The sequence below is a fragment of the Ceratotherium simum genome, chromosome 27, assembly GCF_057802395.1.
Source record: "Ceratotherium simum simum isolate JZ-2026a chromosome 27, ASM5780239v1, whole genome shotgun sequence".
NCBI lineage: Eukaryota > Metazoa > Chordata > Mammalia > Perissodactyla > Rhinocerotidae > Ceratotherium > Ceratotherium simum.
Genome location: NC_141926.1, coordinates 12,343,695 through 12,361,523, shown reverse-complemented (window position 1 = coordinate 12,361,523; position 17,829 = coordinate 12,343,695). Strand labels below are relative to the sequence as shown.

General features: G+C 38.8%; 3 protein-coding genes across 4 annotated transcripts in view; 1 reads left to right on the top strand and 2 right to left on the bottom strand.

Moving 5' to 3' along the window:
• Window positions 1–1,409, top strand: part of SON (SON DNA and RNA binding protein) — a 32,564-nt gene extending 31,155 nt beyond the window's left edge. The window contains exon 12 of one of the 2 annotated variants that reach the window (XM_087418127.1): window positions 323–1,409. In XM_087418127.1, coding sequence (XP_087274253.1) covers window positions 323–481 — 159 coding nt within the window. In that variant the 3' untranslated portion in view covers window positions 482–1,409. Of the gene's footprint in view, window positions 1–269 lie in introns of both variants that reach the window. The other variant, XM_087418128.1, reaches the window with a different exon arrangement.
• A 51-nt stretch (window positions 1,410–1,460) lies between these two features.
• DONSON (DNA replication fork stabilization factor DONSON) lies at window positions 1,461–10,527 on the bottom strand. The gene is made up of 10 exons (XM_087418132.1): window positions 10,183–10,527; window positions 9,411–9,491; window positions 8,092–8,295; window positions 6,931–7,109; window positions 5,666–5,844; window positions 4,941–5,019; window positions 4,725–4,829; window positions 4,039–4,237; window positions 3,027–3,239; window positions 1,461–2,395 (listed from the first exon to the last, which is right to left on the bottom strand). The coding sequence occupies exons 1-10, from the start codon at window positions 10,483–10,485 to the stop codon at window positions 2,258–2,260; spliced, it is 1,680 nt and encodes a 559-aa protein (XP_087274258.1). The 5' UTR covers window positions 10,486–10,527; the 3' UTR covers window positions 1,461–2,257.
• Window positions 10,528–11,185: 658 nt separating this feature from the next.
• Window positions 11,186–17,829, bottom strand: part of CRYZL1 (crystallin zeta like 1) — a 35,913-nt gene continuing 29,269 nt past the window's right edge. The window contains exons 11-13 of the mRNA XM_004429572.3: window positions 17,219–17,324; window positions 12,206–12,251; window positions 11,186–11,687 (exon numbers count right to left, since the gene is read on the bottom strand). Coding sequence (XP_004429629.2) covers window positions 11,588–11,687; window positions 12,206–12,251; window positions 17,219–17,324 — 252 coding nt within the window. The 3' untranslated portion in view covers window positions 11,186–11,587. The remainder of the gene's footprint in view (window positions 11,688–12,205; window positions 12,252–17,218; window positions 17,325–17,829) is intronic.

Sequence of the window (17,829 nt, the reverse complement as noted above, 5' to 3'; positions counted from 1 at the left end):
TTTTCTAGTGGAACATGGGGAATTAATTTAGTAGTTTCATCAGGCCTTTTTTTTTTTTTTTTTTTTTTCCTTCCCTTCCATTTGGAGACCTGCTCTTAATTTGCAGTCCCTTTTCCCAAATGATTTTCTTCTGGGTTGAGATTAATTTGATGTATATAGTATGGGTTTTATATTTTTATAGATTATTTTTCTAGCATTTAGTGAAAAAATAAAAAGCTAATAGATATTAAAGTTTGATGCTGTTCTTATTGTATGTTTTTCTTGAATAGGTATTGAGAAATGGAAGCCCTTACCAGCCCAATTGTATGTTTTTCTTGAATAGGTATTGATAAATGGAAGCGCTTACCAGCCCAGCTTTGCCAGCCCTAATAAGAAGCATGCTAAAGCCACAGCAGCTACTGTGGTTCTTCAAGCAATGGGCCTTGTACCAAAGGACCTCATGGCTAATGCCACTTGCTTCAGGAGTGCCTCACGTAGATAGATTGAGGTTTTATATTAATCATTTCAGATAATTTTACTCTGCATCAAAATGTACTTCCTCTTTAATGTTGTAAATATTTGGCAATTTAAGACATTGTGTAAAAAGCAATCTGTACAAACATCTCCAGGCTTTGATTTTTGTACCATGGAAATTGTATTTAACCATACAGGGTTTTGGTATGTTTATATTGTTTACCTTAGTGATGTATTTGTTTAAGTGGCTAACATCCAAACGATTGTTTGAAGGCATCCGTAATCTTCAGTGTGGAATGTTAAATAACGCTTTTATACTGTATTTTGTACTATGATATAACTCCCCTTCCTTATGGCTAGGCTGCTGTAACACTTGCCTGTAATCAGTGAAGGGCTGTGCACCTTGTACTAGTTCACAATGGGTTCTGCTGGACAGATACTGGGCCAGTGTTATTTGAGGTAATCAAGCAAGATCTGTTCCACAGGGCTAATGCCACCATCTCCCCTTAAAATTTTGTAGAGGTTATAAAAAGAAAGTGGTATGTTGTGTGATGATCAGCACTAAGTTCTGTGTTCCTGTCAAAGCCACTTAGGCCATGAGAAGGGAGTCAAAATTAACTCCAACTAGAATTCTACTGCAGAAGGCAAGTACATTTAGTATGGCATTGAGTTGTGATAGTTTTACTTTGATGTGCATTTTGAATTTCAGCTACACCTAGATAGACGTAAAATGATAATTAAAATGCTGTAACCAACTTATCTAATAAAATCGGCACCCAGCCATTATTTTGTTGACTATGAGAAAGTTTAAGTTTATGTTAATTTTTAGGGTCTGATAGAATATTTCATGTGTATTACAGTGGTATTCATATGCTATGTCTCTAAACTTTATTTTCAAAAGCTTAAGGCCCAAATATAAACTTCTCTGGAATAAATGTGGTGTTTTATTTTCTGGATTATCAAGTGAACACATCTTCACTAAATACTGTTATTTCTTTACCCAATGCTTTTGATTTCTAAGCACTTTTATTTAAGAAAATTTGAATTATATGTATACACATACACACACAAATACCTACAAGATAAAATACTTCTTTGCTGTGACAGCTGAGCATACTTTACAACTCTTAACACTATTCTGTATGTAATACAAAATGCCCTTATCTGAATAAACATGCATTAAAAAAACAGATTTAATATATTTGAGAATAGAGGATTTGTAAATCAGGAAAAACAGCTAAGGTGGAAGCATCAATGGTCAGCTCAGTAGATATTGTCTACATTTGTTTTCTACCTTTATGAAACTAGAACCTGCTAATAATCCTAGGTAAATTGTTTAATAGTTTTGCCCTGATGCCATTAGTCACAATGCCATGAGATAATTGATACTAAGTTAGCCTCAATTTCCCATTCGCAAGGTGAGATAATTGATATTAAGTTAGCCTCAATTTCCTATTTGCAAGAAACAATGACATTGAGTTTTCTACTCAGTTTATAATTAGGTTGTAGGGAGCTAGAATTCTCATTCAAGTTATTTGAGGTTTTTAAAAAGTTTCAGTTATCTCCATACCTGAATATAATCAAAATAATAAAAACAAAATGATTTAAAACCTTAATCCTACTGCTTAGCACATGTAGTAAAAGTTAAATGTAAAAGGTTAATGTTTATAAACATTTGAATTTTTAAAAATTCCTTTCTTTTAACTTCCAAAATGAACTTTAAAGTCAAAGGTTTAAGAATCTTCAATTTCCTTGCTAGAAGGGCTTTTTTCCTCATAGTTTCCTTTTAGGCTTACTTTGGTGTTCAGGACCTCCAATTATAAATGTAGTCACTCATTTTCACATGCCGTAAAGATGATTTCCCCAGCATTGCTGTTTGACTAAGTTGGTCCAGAGTCTTAGGATGCAACCCACAGTTAGCAAGCTCCTCATGAACAGTTTCCTGTGGAAATTTGTATACAAGTTAGTAAAAAGCACATCAGTCTTGAAACACTCCAAGTTTTTAATAATTACAAAGGGAACTTGGACAAATAAGTGCCTTGTTCATGTTTATAAAGCAAGGGCAATTGATGATTATCAATAGAAGTTGACCCTAAGCATTTCTGCATAGTGACAGCATCCAAAAATACTAATTTTTGTTATTTTGATAAGTCTAGTAAACTGATATGAGAGGCAATTTTAAAGGTCTTAATTATAACCTCTAAATAAAAACCTAAATATGTCCAAAATTAAAGGCAAATATGGTTAAATACATACCCATAGTTATTTATAATAAAATAATCAGACACTATTAAGTTCTTGATCTGAGAGAACAATGAAAATAACTTGCCTTTTTGTTTGGGAAGTTCTTTAGTCACTGTTGAGTACAACAGCCTGAATTCATAAAATTCACCTTACAAAAACAACTTATATATATATACATTATCCCTTCCTCTTAGTAACTATAATTGATCAAATTAAGTAGTACAGTTTAATAACTTGAAACATGAGTTTGGCTCATCATAAATCACATTTTCTCCATCTAGTTTGAGGAAACTAGCTACAACTAAATGTATTTATAGCTGTCTACTTACCTTATCCTGTACTTTCTTTCCTGGAAGCCAGATATTAAATACAGCAGTTGGCTCATGTGTATACAGTCCTGCAGAAAACGACCCACTCTGTGAAGATTTGAGTAGCATAGTCACAGAATGTAGAGAATGAGGCATGATAGGACCTGTAATCTCCAAACTAAATTGATCTTTGTATCCAGAAAGAGCTTGTGTTTTCACATTTACACTTCGTGCCTTCAAAAAAATTTAAAGAAAATTATGGTCACCATCTCGCAAGCTTTTGTCCCTAGTTAAAAATGTGTTCAATAGCTTTTCATTTGGATTTTCCTCCCTTTAATAGTTATGGAACAAAAGTATCAGACATCAAAAGAATGTATATATATGAGTAAAAATGTTCAGTAAATTCTGTCTCCAGCATCCTCTTCTTCACATTATGAGATTATCAGTGTAAGTATATTCTAGAGAATATAATTTTTTCCTATGGGATTAGTATCCTTTTATGATTTAGTAATACACTTTCAATGCAGAATACTGGGAAAACAAAAATATTCTACTGTTAACATGCAGTATATATTTTGTATTTACACATGATTTTTTAACAATATGGATATACAGTTATTTTTTTTACTTATCCATGATCCAGTTTTTGAGATCTATAATTTAACATAACATTCTTGGCTATGTTCTTTCATTGGTTAAGAAATGAGACAAAATGAGATTAAGCAACTTTCCCTATGGCAAAAAAGGAAATTAACATCAAAATGATTTTTTTGCCAATTACACTTATTTAATAAAAATTTTTTCATAGAATTCAAATAAAACATTTCCTATAATTCATATATTTTCATATAATCCTTTGATATAACTTTATATCAGAGAATTTTACTGGGAGGAAAGCAAAAACAAAATACGTACCATGTAAAAACGCTAGGAATTATTAAAAAATCAAGAATTTATCATATCAAAAGAGGAAAAGTACTCAAAAAGCTAGGTTATGAGAATTAGTGTAGAATTTCTTTTTTTTTTAAATTACCTTAAGCATTTGCATTGTGGCACCTCGGAAAGCTATAGGGGATAAGAGGGTTGGTGGAAGTCCTGCCTGTGGACCTGAGGTAGCAATTAAACTCTTACAGTTAATCAAAAAATTTAGCAATGTAAAGGTGTTCATTCCTTTCACCAACACAACAGACTCAGGTCTGTGGTCCATTTGTACTTCATGTTTCTCTTTACGCCTGAAGATGACAATCAAGGAAATTGCAAAAGGCAATACCATAGTAATGGGAAAAGCAGGTATCTTTATTCTGAATCACCTGGGACCCTTTTATCCCCATTCCAAACGGGAATTGTTCTTGCTACCCTTCTTCACTACAATCATAAGGCACCTGTTCAAATCAAAATGATTTCTCTTTGACCATCTGAATTTGCTAGAAATTGACACCTAAAAAAACTAATTTCGTCTCTAGTCAAAAATATGTTCTGTTCCCCCATAAACTTAACCAAAATGGAATAATTTCACTTAAAAAAAAAAAGTTTAATAATTGTTCATAGTTTATTGGTACTTAGGGGTTTGTTATTTAATGTCATAATGGAGAATTAGTTTTAATATGATCTTAAGATCATTTAAGATTATAGTCAAATAAAATTGCCAGTCAGTATTACATTGCTCACTAACTTAATTCAATGAAAACCAATTCTAGTGAAAAGCAACTGAAAGGATACAGCTTGATGGAGAGTATATCTGGTTTTTTAATTTTATCTTGCACACCCATCTCTTCTAGCCAGGAGAAACTTTCTTCTTCATCCTCATCACTGACTGCTTGCTCCCTAGGAAATGGCTATAGTTAGAGTTCTCACTTCATAAAGCCGTTTTCTCTACAAAACTATTGCACTGAGTTAAGTTACAGGACGATGTAAAAGGTTATTTTAATCACATACTCCTCATGTCCCAAGGTTGTTCCAGATGCTTTCTTCTCATGGCCATTTTCTTTTATTAAAGGCAGAGAAAATTCAATACCTACATGAGAAAACAAAAATGTAACTGAGTTTTCTCTAATATAATCTAAAAGAATTTAAAATGACTGCCCTACTTTTGGAGAGTATGAAATTTGAAAATGTGAATTTTTACACTTGAATTATTAAAGCGGTAGCTTTCAAGCTTTCTTGACAGTAGCCCACAACACAGACACACCCCTCCTGGAAACAAAAAGTTCAGGAAACAATACATACACTTACTACATGTGGTACTCTTTCATAAAGTATATTCTACATGATTTCATTTTTTTTTTAAAAGTGCTGATTGAGCCCACTAAATAGATTTCATGATCCACTAAGGGGTTGACCCAGTTTGATAATTATGTTATTAAAAGGGGGTAATTTGTATTATCAAGGAATTTATAGCGGGGTATATTCAGATTTGGATTGGAAATTTCCAGCCCAATATATGTTTAGAGATCAGAGAAGGGAACAACATTAACTCAAAGCTATGTATAAGGGACACCTTAAATAATTGTTGGAAAAAATCAGAAATAAAACATTTCTTAAAATAACATAGGTAAAACTGGTAAAAGACAATTCAACTGTTAAAAGAATTCAAATTTTAGCTTTTAAGTAAATTGTTTATTATATAGTGTGTTATTCTAATTTTAAACCTATTGTTTTACCTTCATTTTTCATAGCTTCTCTTAAACCTCTAGTTGTAGGAGATATGAGAGCTGTGATTACATCATTTCCTGCTAATCCTGCTGCACGGAACAGGACAGTAAACTGATAGGTACAAACATAAAAATAGGGGCAAAGTTTTGTCTTCAGCAGATTATATAGAGAAGTGAAGCTCACAGACCTATGAAGCAAAAAAATTTTCTTTAGGTATTATTAAACATTTAACTCAAAATCTAAAATTTAATTTTGTATAATTCAGCTTGATACTCAACATGATTTAAAACACAACATAAATACTACAGATAATGGTTTGAATTTTTGCCATTTCATACAACTTGGCTTTTAAAGGCTAAAATTGGTCACAGGACTTGTTGATGACTACTAAATACTTTAATAAGTAGTAGTTACCACTTAAACATTAACAACTTTTTCTTTAAGCAAAATTTAATTGATAAGTGGTTGCTTTCTCTGAGCTTCTGCTGATGAGAAAGGAAGCAGCCATTGATAAGGAGTAACATTAAAGAATTATGTCTCGGGCCGGCCCTGTGACTTGGTGGTTAAGTGCGCGTGCTGCAATGCTGGTGGCCCGGGTTCGGATCCCGGGTGCACATCGAGGCACCACTTCTCTGTCCATCCTGAGGCCGAGTCCCACATACAGCAACTAGAAGGATGTGCAGCTATGACATACAACTGTCTACTGGGGCTTTGGGGGGAGAAAATAAAATAAATAAAATCTTTAAAAAAAAAAAAAAAAAGAATTATGTCTCTATATATTTATCAAACACTTAAATACATCCCACAATTGCATAAAGAGTGAATAAGAGCTAAAGAAGTAAACAATTTATTATATTTTTTGGTGAGGCAGATTCGTCCTGAGTTAACATCTGTTGCCAATTTTCCTTTTTTTCTTTGCTTGAGGAAGATTGTCCCTGAGCTAACATCTGTACCAATCTTCCTCTATTTTGTATGTGCGTTGCTGCCTCAGCATGGCTGATGAGTGGTGTAGGTCTGTGCCTGGGATCCGAACCCATGACCCCAGGCCATCCAGGCTGTCGAAGTGGAGTGCACTGGACTTACCCACTACGCCACAGGGCGGGCCCCAAAATGTAAACAATTTAAATGTTGGTTTTTAAGAGTTCAGATAAAATAATTCAGAAGGACACAGAAATCCTCCTACGTCTATACGTTTCCACATCATAAATAAAAAAGAGAATACTGCTAAAATGAAAATTCACTAGTGTGTTGCACAAGTTTTTACTAATCTTACCAGTCACTCATTAAAATGTGTTGCAGGGTTTCATCATTTGACCAAGGGCTTGCCTTTCCAGCCATTTTTCTATCAGCTCCAATACGAGGGAACAGTGGTAGCCAAGGAAAGGCAGGGTGGAGCCAATAGATAAGGCTCTGTTGAAAGGCACAACGGAGCTCAGTGGAGAGTTTGGGATCCTAAAATCCAGAGATGATATTGGACCATTGTTACCCATTAGAAGCACAAAATTTCATTAAAAAGACACTGAATATACTAAACACACTTATTCTCAGAATCTTTACTGCTTCCTATAGGAAAGTGTTTATAACTGTTAATAGGGGCTAAAATGTAGTTTATTCCTGTTTGAAAAAACCTTTCTTGACAGCAATTACAGTCTGTTAAACCATACATCAGAAGAAACACTTAAACATAGATGGAAACATTCTCCTGTCTCTACTATCCTGCAGAACAATGACTATCTTTTTTAGTGTGTGTGTGTGTGTGTGTGTGTGTGTGTGTGTGTAGGTAACACTATGTTCAACCCCCCTCCCCTCACAATCCTGTTTCAAAAGCAGCCAGTAAAAATTGATATTGTGAATCACAAATCATCCTGATCTATTTATTGAAAAAAAAGATGTACCAGGGCCTCTTTTAAGAAATTCCTTTTAACCTAGTTTGAATTGATGAGCTGCTTGAAAGTAATACAATTACATTTCTCTAAAACCATTCTAGAACTCATTAACTCTACTAAATTTACAATAGACCATCACCCAGACAGCAAGAATTAGTGCATTTAAAAAAGTGGAGTATACATTACGTGAGAAAATCAGTAAAATAACCAATCTGCCTTTGCAATCCTACTCCTCAATTGCTTTTCGTTTCTTTTCCTTATATTTTCCTTCTCAAAAGGCCTTAGAAAAGAATGGTTTAGTTCAAACAATTTCTGCCCGAAACACTAATTCTCAGGACAGGTCTCTAAATTTAATGGGCAGTTACTGAATCTGACTAAAAAACTGTACGAAAGCACCATTTGGGAAATGCAGAATTTTCCAAGACTTTGTGTCTTTAAATGTCAGAAGAAAAACGCAATGGAAGGAACTATCTCTCATACTTTGCAGAGAAGTATATTTTACACTTAATTTGTTACTTTCAAACATAGCCATTTTCTTTCAGAATTACCTGGATACTTTGAGGCAAAGTAACTTCTGTTGCCCTACAATGCTGGACGACACCTTGAGCTTCTTCCTGTGCTTTCAAGTGATCTGCCCAGGTGAAGGGTTGAGACGAGGTGAAAAGGAGTCGAGTTTTAATACTCCAGTCCACGGGTAACTCAGTACTATCTGAGGATGGAATATCAGATTCGGAGAATGATATGTGCGGAGCCTTTTAGAAAACACAGAACACAAAAATTAGTAGAGTACCAAGAAAAAAAACTTCAAATCTAACATACTCATAACTAAAAGGCCAAAATTTTATGAACTGTATAATAAATAACATTGATAATATACTACACACTGTGAAAAAGGCTGGAAAGAGCTACATTGAACTGTTAACAGTAGTCATCCCTGGGAAGTGGGGATTTGGTGGTGGTGGTGGTGGTGGTGGTGGAGGGGCAGATTTCACATTTTAGTTTATAGTTCTACGTAGTTTAGTTAAAAGGGGCATGTACTATTTTCATGATCATAATTAAAAACAGTAAAACCTACTATTGATATTGCTATCAAAGCAGAAATTTTCCAAGTATTTTAAAAATCTTTTAAGCCCCTCTGGAACCAGAGCTAAGCCGCTCCTGCAGGCAACTTAGGTGGGGCTCTTAGAGGCTATATTTAAGAAGCATTTTCTGACCTCAAAGATTTCCTCCCAAAGTGTTTTGCTGTCCTTTCAAGTCAATATTCTCCACATTACAATGATTCTTTTAGGGGACATCACAAAAAAAAAAAAGGAAGGGGGAACTACTTTCAATAGACCCTGTGAAGGTCATTTATTTACAAGGAGGGGGTCTGCAGAAACTCTTCTAGCCGGCTCCCAGGAGGACACACTAACTAGCACAACAGAAGTCCCTGCGGAATGGAATCAAGAGGGTGAGTGCAGTGGTGGTGTCAGCAAGGTTCAGTGACAGGCCACCACCTGTGAGGTAATCTGAGGATCCGGTTTGAAGATTCAGTGAAGGACTCAGTTCAAAAGGCAGCTGAGCCTGGAGGGGCTTGGCTCTGAGTGGTGAGCCCGAGTTGGCACCCCCTACACAAGAACAGTGTTAAAAACCGTTGGAGACAGAAGGAAAACCCACCTGTGGGTTACTTTAGGGCGGCTGCCATTATAAACATCACCACCACAGCATCCCAAGCACTTTCCCGGGGCTGCGGCCATCTTTCCAACCTGGCAGAGGGGATCACTCCCTCAAGGCTGTCTGTGCAACTGTTTTCCAAGCAAAATGCTTCTGAGAAGTACGAATTCATATTGTAAGAATATACATTCTAATGACATTTCAAAAGTATTACCTGGAGTAATTCAGTATCTGCTGTTCTTTCAGGAAACTTCTCTTCCCGCAGCAAATCATTTTCTTGATTAGCATCTAAAAACTGAGGTTAAAACAACGGTGCTTTTCACTGGTCAGCGACGCTGGAGCTCGCTCTCAGCGTGCACACAGCCTCAGCGGGCGCGCACGGCTCCAGGAACGCGAGCGCGGGAAGCACACGCGCCCAGGCGCGTATCAGCGCCTCACTTCAGTTCTGTCGTCTCAACTTTACTATCACAATCGGGGGGACAAAAGCCCGGCGATTTGCGCATCCAATAACTGACGTAGAAACCTCAAATCGAAAGATCCAAAAGGCTCGAGGTAAGACAAACGCTGCTCAGTCCCGAGCCCCTGAGCCCTCGACACGCCTCCACCCCAGAGGAGCTCGGGGCGCGGGAGCAGGGGCGCTCAATCAGCAGGGACAGAGCGCCTCGCAAGCTTCCCTCCAGCACGGCCTTCCAGGAGGAGGTGTTCTAGGGTTTTCCGAGCGATCTGGCCCTGAGCTCTGACCCCACAGAGGGCTGCGGCCAGGACTCCTGCGGCCGGGCTCCGGCTGGGTGGGGGACGCGCGAGCCGGCCGCCCGCGGAGCGCACTTCCCAAGCCCGACCGTTCGGAGCGGCCCTCCCGGCGCCGGGCACCGGAGGCCACGGCGGCTTCCACTCTCCGCGCCCGTTTCCCCTGAAGGAAACCAATCGCCACCCCTCCCTCACAGCACGGAGCCCCGGAGCCCCCGGGCGAGCACCGACACACTCACCGGGCCCGGCGCCTCCTGCTGGCCGCGGGGCGGCCCGTCGGGGGGCTCAGCAGCGGCCCGCGGCCGGTTGTCCAGGCGGGCGAAGGGGTTCCTCGGGGCTGCGGCCGGGCCGCCGCCTCTGCCCGCCGCCGGGAAGGGGCGGAGGGGCAACCCGGCCGCCAGGGCGGCGCGGCGGGGCGCCGGCTCGGGCCGCTCCCCGGGCAGGGGAGGGGCCCTCAGGCTCCGAGCCCTCTTCCGCCGCAGCCGCAACGTCTCGGGCGGCTTTTTGAAGCTGGGCGAGTAACCGGGCACCGACAGGGCCATGACGCGCGGCGCAGGAGGACGCGCCGCCAGGCCGTCCCGCAAGCGCTTCCCGCGCGCACCGGCCCCGCCCCCAGGCGCCGCGCCGCGCGTGCGCCGTAGTCCGCTCTCGAGGCCCCGCCCCGGCTGCGTCCCTCCGAGGCCGCCTCCGCCGCCCCGCCCCCTGTACGCGAGACAGCGCCCTGGCGCTCCTGCCGGGTTCTCCGCCGGAGTTGGGTCGCCGGGTACCAAGCGCCTGGGAAGTAGGGGGTCCAGGGCACCGGTCTGCAGTCCCCTGTTGAACACCGAAATAGCTGACCGCGATTTAAATCCGCATTAGGGGTGCGATGAGCCCGGGCACGCTGCCTGGATGGAAAGGAAATGTCACACTTGAGCTGCTGCTTCGATAAGCCGACAGACGACAGTGGCGACGTCCAGAGCTGGCGAGAGGGGCCTGGCTCTCCTCCCCCTTCCCGCAAATCGAGAACCCTGGCAGGAAATCAGCACGCTGGCTATGCAAGGGCAGCCCCCGTCCCCCCTCCCGGCATCGCCACTGCAGCCCTCCACGCACACGGTGCGGCCCCACGGGCGAGTTTCTGTGATGCTCCTGTTGGATCCTCGGGGAACCCTGGAGTGAATGAATACTTGGAAAAATTTAAGTGTCTATGGGTTCGATCCATTGAGGCTTGAAAATATACTCAAATGATTAAATTATGACAGCAAAGACTTGTTAAGGAAGGAATGTGTTGAGAATGGAGTTGATACAAAAGTAATAACGTTATTTTGACACAGCAAACGACTCAGCTTTATCAACAGTAGCGTAGCTTCTGCTGAAAGCAGTTTCTTCATGGAAACAATGTTATAACAGAGACAAATACATAGAAACAATAACTAAAAAGGCCCTTAGAATATTCCCTTCACATATTAATGACAACTGTCTTGACCGTTCGTACAATAACTTTTTAAATACTTCAAATAACTCTGAGCATCTTGTCTCAGCAGAAAAACATGTTTAAAAATGGAACAACTTGCTTTTATCTTCCTTGACTTTTCTGTACAATTTCCAAGGAAACTCTGGCCTCACATACTGGAATGGGTTCATCCAAGTGAGGTTTGCGAAATAAAATTAAAATTGAACAACTTGCTTTTTTCTTCCTTGATTTTTCTGAACAACTTCCATGGAAACTTTCGCCTCATATAGTGGAATGGGTTCATCCAACTGAGGCCTGAGGAAGAATGAAATCATTAGAAATGTCAAGTCAAGGTAAAGATGAGTGGAGCACATAGGACAGTAGTTGACAATTGCTGTAGTTCAATTCTATTACTTTAATTTAAACAGACTTGTCCATTAATATTTCCACTGTTAAAAGTGGTTAAGTGTTGACGGGGAAAAAATATGTAGTTTATCCACTCCCTCTTTTTTGATAAAGAAATCCAACTTTAAAAAAGTTGTACTTTTCCCTCTTCTTAAGCTATGGGTTATTTCAAGTTGTTTTAGGAGGGGTGAGGTACCGACATGGAACAGCATAAGGCAAACTCATGAGCCACTTCTATCTTGGGGAGCACTTACTGGTGTATCACAAAACATACTTTGAGATATATTAAAGAGCAGATATTTATCTAAACAAAACAATAAAATATGGAGGAAATACATGTATTATGAAAGCTGAAACAAAAATGGAAATGCCTATCTCCTTGAGAACAGAAAAATAAACAAGAACAATGATTTGATTACTTAGCATACCTAAAAACACCAGTTGATAACTTCTCCATCACATCTTTTAAGATACGTAGCTGGAAAGATGGTTAAGGTGGCAACATAAATGAGAGAGGATTAAATAAAAGCATTTGATAAGCAGAAGAGGCTAGGCAGGTCATCTATTTTTTTCAAAATTTAAGTTACAGAAATTCTGTAAGCTCTCAAGTTTACCTCTAAAATGGGAAATAGGGAACTGATTTGAGAGAGGTGGTGACATAATAGAGCCTTCACGTCTAAGGACAAGTGATAAAAGAAACAAGCCTAGGGGCCAGCCTGGTGGCATAGTGGTTAAGTTCCTATGTTCTGCTTCAGTGGTCCGGGGTCTGCGGGTTCAGATCCCGGGCACGCACCTATGCACGGCTCATCAAGCCTTGCTGTGGCAGCATCCCATATAGAAAACAGAGGAGGATGGGCATGGATGTTAGCTCAGGACCAATCTTCCTCACTAGAAAAAAAAAAAAAAAGAAACAAGCCTAATGCCTGTCCTAAGTAATGACCAGTGTCATCCTAAATGGACAGTAATGGAATGGTGTCAGGTTTTCATTTTAGCACTATGTATGCTATTTTTAGTTAAAAACAATTTTAGCACTTACTTTAGGTTCACATTTATTTACTAACCTGGCTGATAGGCTCAAATTTGTGTGCAGGGAAGTGAATAAACTGTGTGTGTATGTGATATATGTCACTAAGAGAATCAAAAGACTGTAAAATTAAGAAAAAATCTAGTCATTTAATTGAAATTAGAATATTAGGATTGAGAGTCTATGTAATTGCTAGCAATGGAGAATGACTTACAGCATATATCACACAATCGCAAGGAGCGCTCTATGTTAAATCACAAGCAGCAACTGGCTTGTGTGTGAACCGATTGAGGGGGTTTTGCGTAAGTGAGGACTAAAGTCTGAGTCAGGACTTTAGAAAATGTAAATTAGAAAAGATGAACATAAGCCATTTTGAAGATTTTTTAAAAAGAACTTAAGGAATACTGATTCACTTATACTATGCAAATTCTCTTTCTACTTCTGTAGAAAAGCATAGGTAAATTGCCAACAGCATATGTAAATATATATGTATAAAACGTATATTTCTTATTTTTGAAAATTTAACATCACTTCATATAAACACGTCATGTTTCAACATGGTCTATGGATCTGTTAGATAGGTTAAAATCATGTACTCATGGGGTCCGGGTGGGGAGTTGAGAGAATTAAGTAACAAAGGCAAAGCAGCCAGCCTACATGTAAGATTCAAAACATGCTAACTAATGTTACTTTTAATACATGGTGTTCTCTGGGCCGGCCCGGTGGTGCAGCGGTTAAGTGCGTGCACTCCGCTTTGGCAGCCTGAGGGTTCCCAGGCCTGGATCCCGGGCTTGCACTGATACACCGCTAGTCAGGCCATGCTGTGGTGGCGTCCCATACAAAGTAGAGGAAGATGGGCACGGATGTTAGCCCAGGACCAATCTTCCTCAGCAAAAAAGAGGAGGATTGGCATCGGATGTTAGCTCAGGGCTGATCTTCCTCATAAAAAAAATATATACTTGGTGTTCTCTATTGTTAACATCCTTTGGTATTCTTGATAATTACAATGTTATTGGACATTTAAGTTGCTTAAAATTGAAATTTAAAGAGTTATTTCACAAAGTTAATTAAATTTATTTTTCAAATTTAATAGAAAAATATTTAATCAGAAATACTTTAAACTCATACATTCACTATATTAAGGGGATGATCTGGTTTTGAAATGTACTCTTTAAAACTCAACGTATGCAGTATACTAATTAAATACTACTATTTGAAGGCTCCGAATTAAGTCTGTCATTGCTCCTAGAGGAGGCTGGCCTTTATACATATCACACATATATAACTATACACATTTAACAGAAGTAAAGTATGATATTTTTTTTTTAATTTTTTTTTTTGTGTGTGTGAGGAAGATCAGCCCTGAGCTAACATCCATGCTAATCCTCCTCTTTTTGCTGAGGAAGACCGGCTCTGAGCTAACATATATTGCCAATCCTCCTCCTCCTCTCCCTCCCCGCCGCCCCAAAGCCCCAGTAGGTAGTTGTATGTCGTAGTTGCACGTCCTTCTAGTTGCTGTATGTGGGACGTGGCCTCAGCATGGCCGGAGAAGCGGTGCGTCAATGCGCACCCAGGATCTGAACCCCGGGCCGTCAGCAGCGGAGCGCGAGCACTTAACCGCTAAGCCACGGGGCCGGCCCAGAAGTAAGTATGATATTCAGTGGAGACAAATGTAAGGCTGTGCAAGTCTCTTTCTTCATGCACAAGTATCCTCTATTAAGTAACGAGAACTTCTTTTTATCCTCTATTAAGTAATATAACTTCTTATATTAACAATTTTACTCAGTGCAGCTGCCTTTATAACAATCATCCAGAAATAAAGGCTTTCTTCTTAAGTTGCTCCAAAGAGGTTTGGACCTTTCTTTTACAACTGCTTTCATATTCTCAAGAAAACTTTTCATTACTTTTACTGAAACTGGAATGATTCTGCTTCATTCACCAGTTCGTCTCTGAATGACTTCCATTTTTAAAATCAAACCCATCTTCATTTGATAAAGATTTCCTAGCACTGATATTCTTAAAAACACCCCACAAACTCTTTACTTTAGATAAGCATTTTGGAATATTTTGCACAGTGGCTCCACCGCAGGAGTAAGGATGCAGCCTGTTAAGGTGATGTGAAATTTCCATAATGCAGGTAAAACGAAACAAGATCTTTCATCCTATGGTTTACCTCCCATTCAGAAATGAGCGAAACTGCTTAAGTGTGATTCCTGCCCTGCCACTTGCTAGCTGGGTCCCTGGGCATGTATTAACCTTTCTATGCTTCAGTTTCTTCACCTGTGAAATAGGGGTAAGAACAGTAGTTACACCTCACAAGGCTGCTTCAAGGTTTAAATGAATTAATACCTACAAAGCACTTGGAACATTGTTTGGCATGCTCAATGAAAGGTAGCTTCTATTATTATTATTTATTATTATCATAATTAAAGAACTTAATGATAGTACAAGGTAAATTTCAAGCCAGAAACTTAAGTCAGTAGAAAAAAAGAGAAATTCAGAATACCATCCCATTTACAATTGCAACAAAAAGAATAAAATACCTAGGAATAAACTTAACCAAAGAGGTGAAAGATCTGTACACCGAAAACTATAAAACATTTCTGAAAGAAATTGAAGAAGACACAAAGAAATGGAAAGATATTCCATGCTCTTGTATTGGAAGAATTAACATAGTTAAGATGTCCATACTTCCTAAAGCCATCTATAGATTCAATGCAATCCCTATCAAAGTTCCAACAACATTTTTCACAGAAATAGAAGCAAAGAATCCTAAAATTTATATGGAACAACAAAAGACCCCGAATAGCTAAAGGAATCCTGAGAAAAAAGAACAAAGCTGGAGGTATCACACTCCCTGATTTCAAAATATACTACAAAGCTATAGTAACCAAAACAGCATGGTACTGGCACAAAAACAGACACACAGATCAATGGAATAGAATCGAAAGCCCAGAAATAAACCCACACATCTATGGACAGCTAATCTTTGACAAAGGAGCCAAGAACATACAATGGGGAAAAGAAAGTCTCTTCAACAAATGGTGTTGGGAAAACTGGATAGCCATATGCAAAAAAATGAAAGTAGACCCTTACCTTACACCATGCACAAAAATTAACTCCAAATGGATTAAAGACTTGAATGTAAGACCTGCAACTATGAAACTTCTAGAAGAAAACATAGGCAGTACGCTCTTCGACATCGGTCTTAGCAACATCTTTTCAAACACCACATCTGACCGGGCAAGAGAAACAATAGAAAAAATAAACAAATGGGACTACATCAAACTAAAAAGCTTCTGCACAGCAAAGGAAACCATCAACAAAACGAAAAGACAACCTAACGATTGGGAGAAGATATTTGCAAACCATACATCTGATAAGGGGTTAATCTCCAAAATATATAAAGAACTCATGCATCTCAACAACAAAAAAACTAACAACCCAATTAAAAAATGGGCAAAAGACCTGAACAGACATTTCTCCAAAGAAGATATACAGATGGCCAACAGACACATGAAAAGATGTTCAAAATCACTAACTATCAGGGAAATGCAAATCAAAACTACAATGAGATATCACCTCACGCCCGTCAGAATGGCTATAATTAACAAGACAGGAAACAATATGTGTTGGAGAGGATGTGGAGAGAAGGGAACTCTCATACACTGCTGGTGGGAGTGCAAACTGGTGCAGCCACTATGGAAAACAGTATGGAGATTCCTCAAAAAATCAAGGATAGAATTACCATATGATCCAGCTATTCCACTGTTGGGTATTTATCCAAAGAACTTGAAAACACCAATTTGCAAAGGTACATGCACCCCTGTGTTCATTGCAGCGTTATTCACAATAGCCAAGACTTGGAAGCAACCTAAGTGCCCATCAAGGGACGAATGGATAAAGAAGATGTGGTATATATATACACAATGGAATACTACTCAGCCATAAGAAACAATGAAATCCAGGCATTTGTGACAACATGGATGGCCATTGAGGGTATAATGCAAAGTGAAATAAGTCAGAGGGAGAAGGTCAAATACCGTATGATTTCCTTCATTAAGTAGTAGATAACAACAACAATAAACAAACACATAGGGACAGAGATTGGATTGGTGGTTACCAGAGGGGAAGGGGGGAGGGAGGAGGGTGAAAGGGATAATTCGATACATGTGTGGTGATGGGTTGTAATTAGTATTTTGGTGGTGAACATGATGTAGTCCATGCAGAAATTGAAGTACAATGATGTACACCTGAAATTTTTACAATGTTATAAACCAATGTTACTGCAATAAACAAAAAATTTATAAAAATAAATAAATAAAAATAATAAAATTAAAAAAAAAAAAAAAGAACTTAATGATAGTACAAGGTAAATTTCAAGCCAGAAACTTAAGTCAGTAGAAAAAAAGGATATAAAGATATTTTCCCTGTTGTACATTTGACAAATTCCAAACTTCATCATTTAGGAAAGCCACTGTTGCTCCCTTGAGGAAAAGGCAATGGCTATCTGGAGGATCCAACTTGGATAGAAGGCACAAAGACTGATCAATTACTGTGAGTTTAACAGTAGAAAGATGATTGGATCTTCAGCAAGAAAAACTTTTACACAAATTATATAATACCCAAATCACAAATAATCAGCACATGAACTTTAATAACAATATGTAAACTATAATGTTTTCTAATTCATTATCCAAAATGGTGAAACAGTAAGGTGAGATGCAAGGCCAATCTAGAGGTGATGTAGTGGTGGTGTGTGTGTGTGTGTGTGTGAGTGTGTGTGAGTGTGTGAGAGAGAGTGTGTGTGTGTGTGTGAGTGTGTGTGTGTGTGTGTGTGAGATTTCTGGCTGCTACTTACCAGTCATCTTCATGAGGATGTCGGAAAATCAGTGAAGATTGGTATATGAGAAGTATGGTATTTGCATAACAACCATGGCAAAAATATTTAATTTGAATTCTGTTGAGAAATGTAATTTGGGAGACAACATATATATACACATATATAGTAAATTCCAATTTGAATAA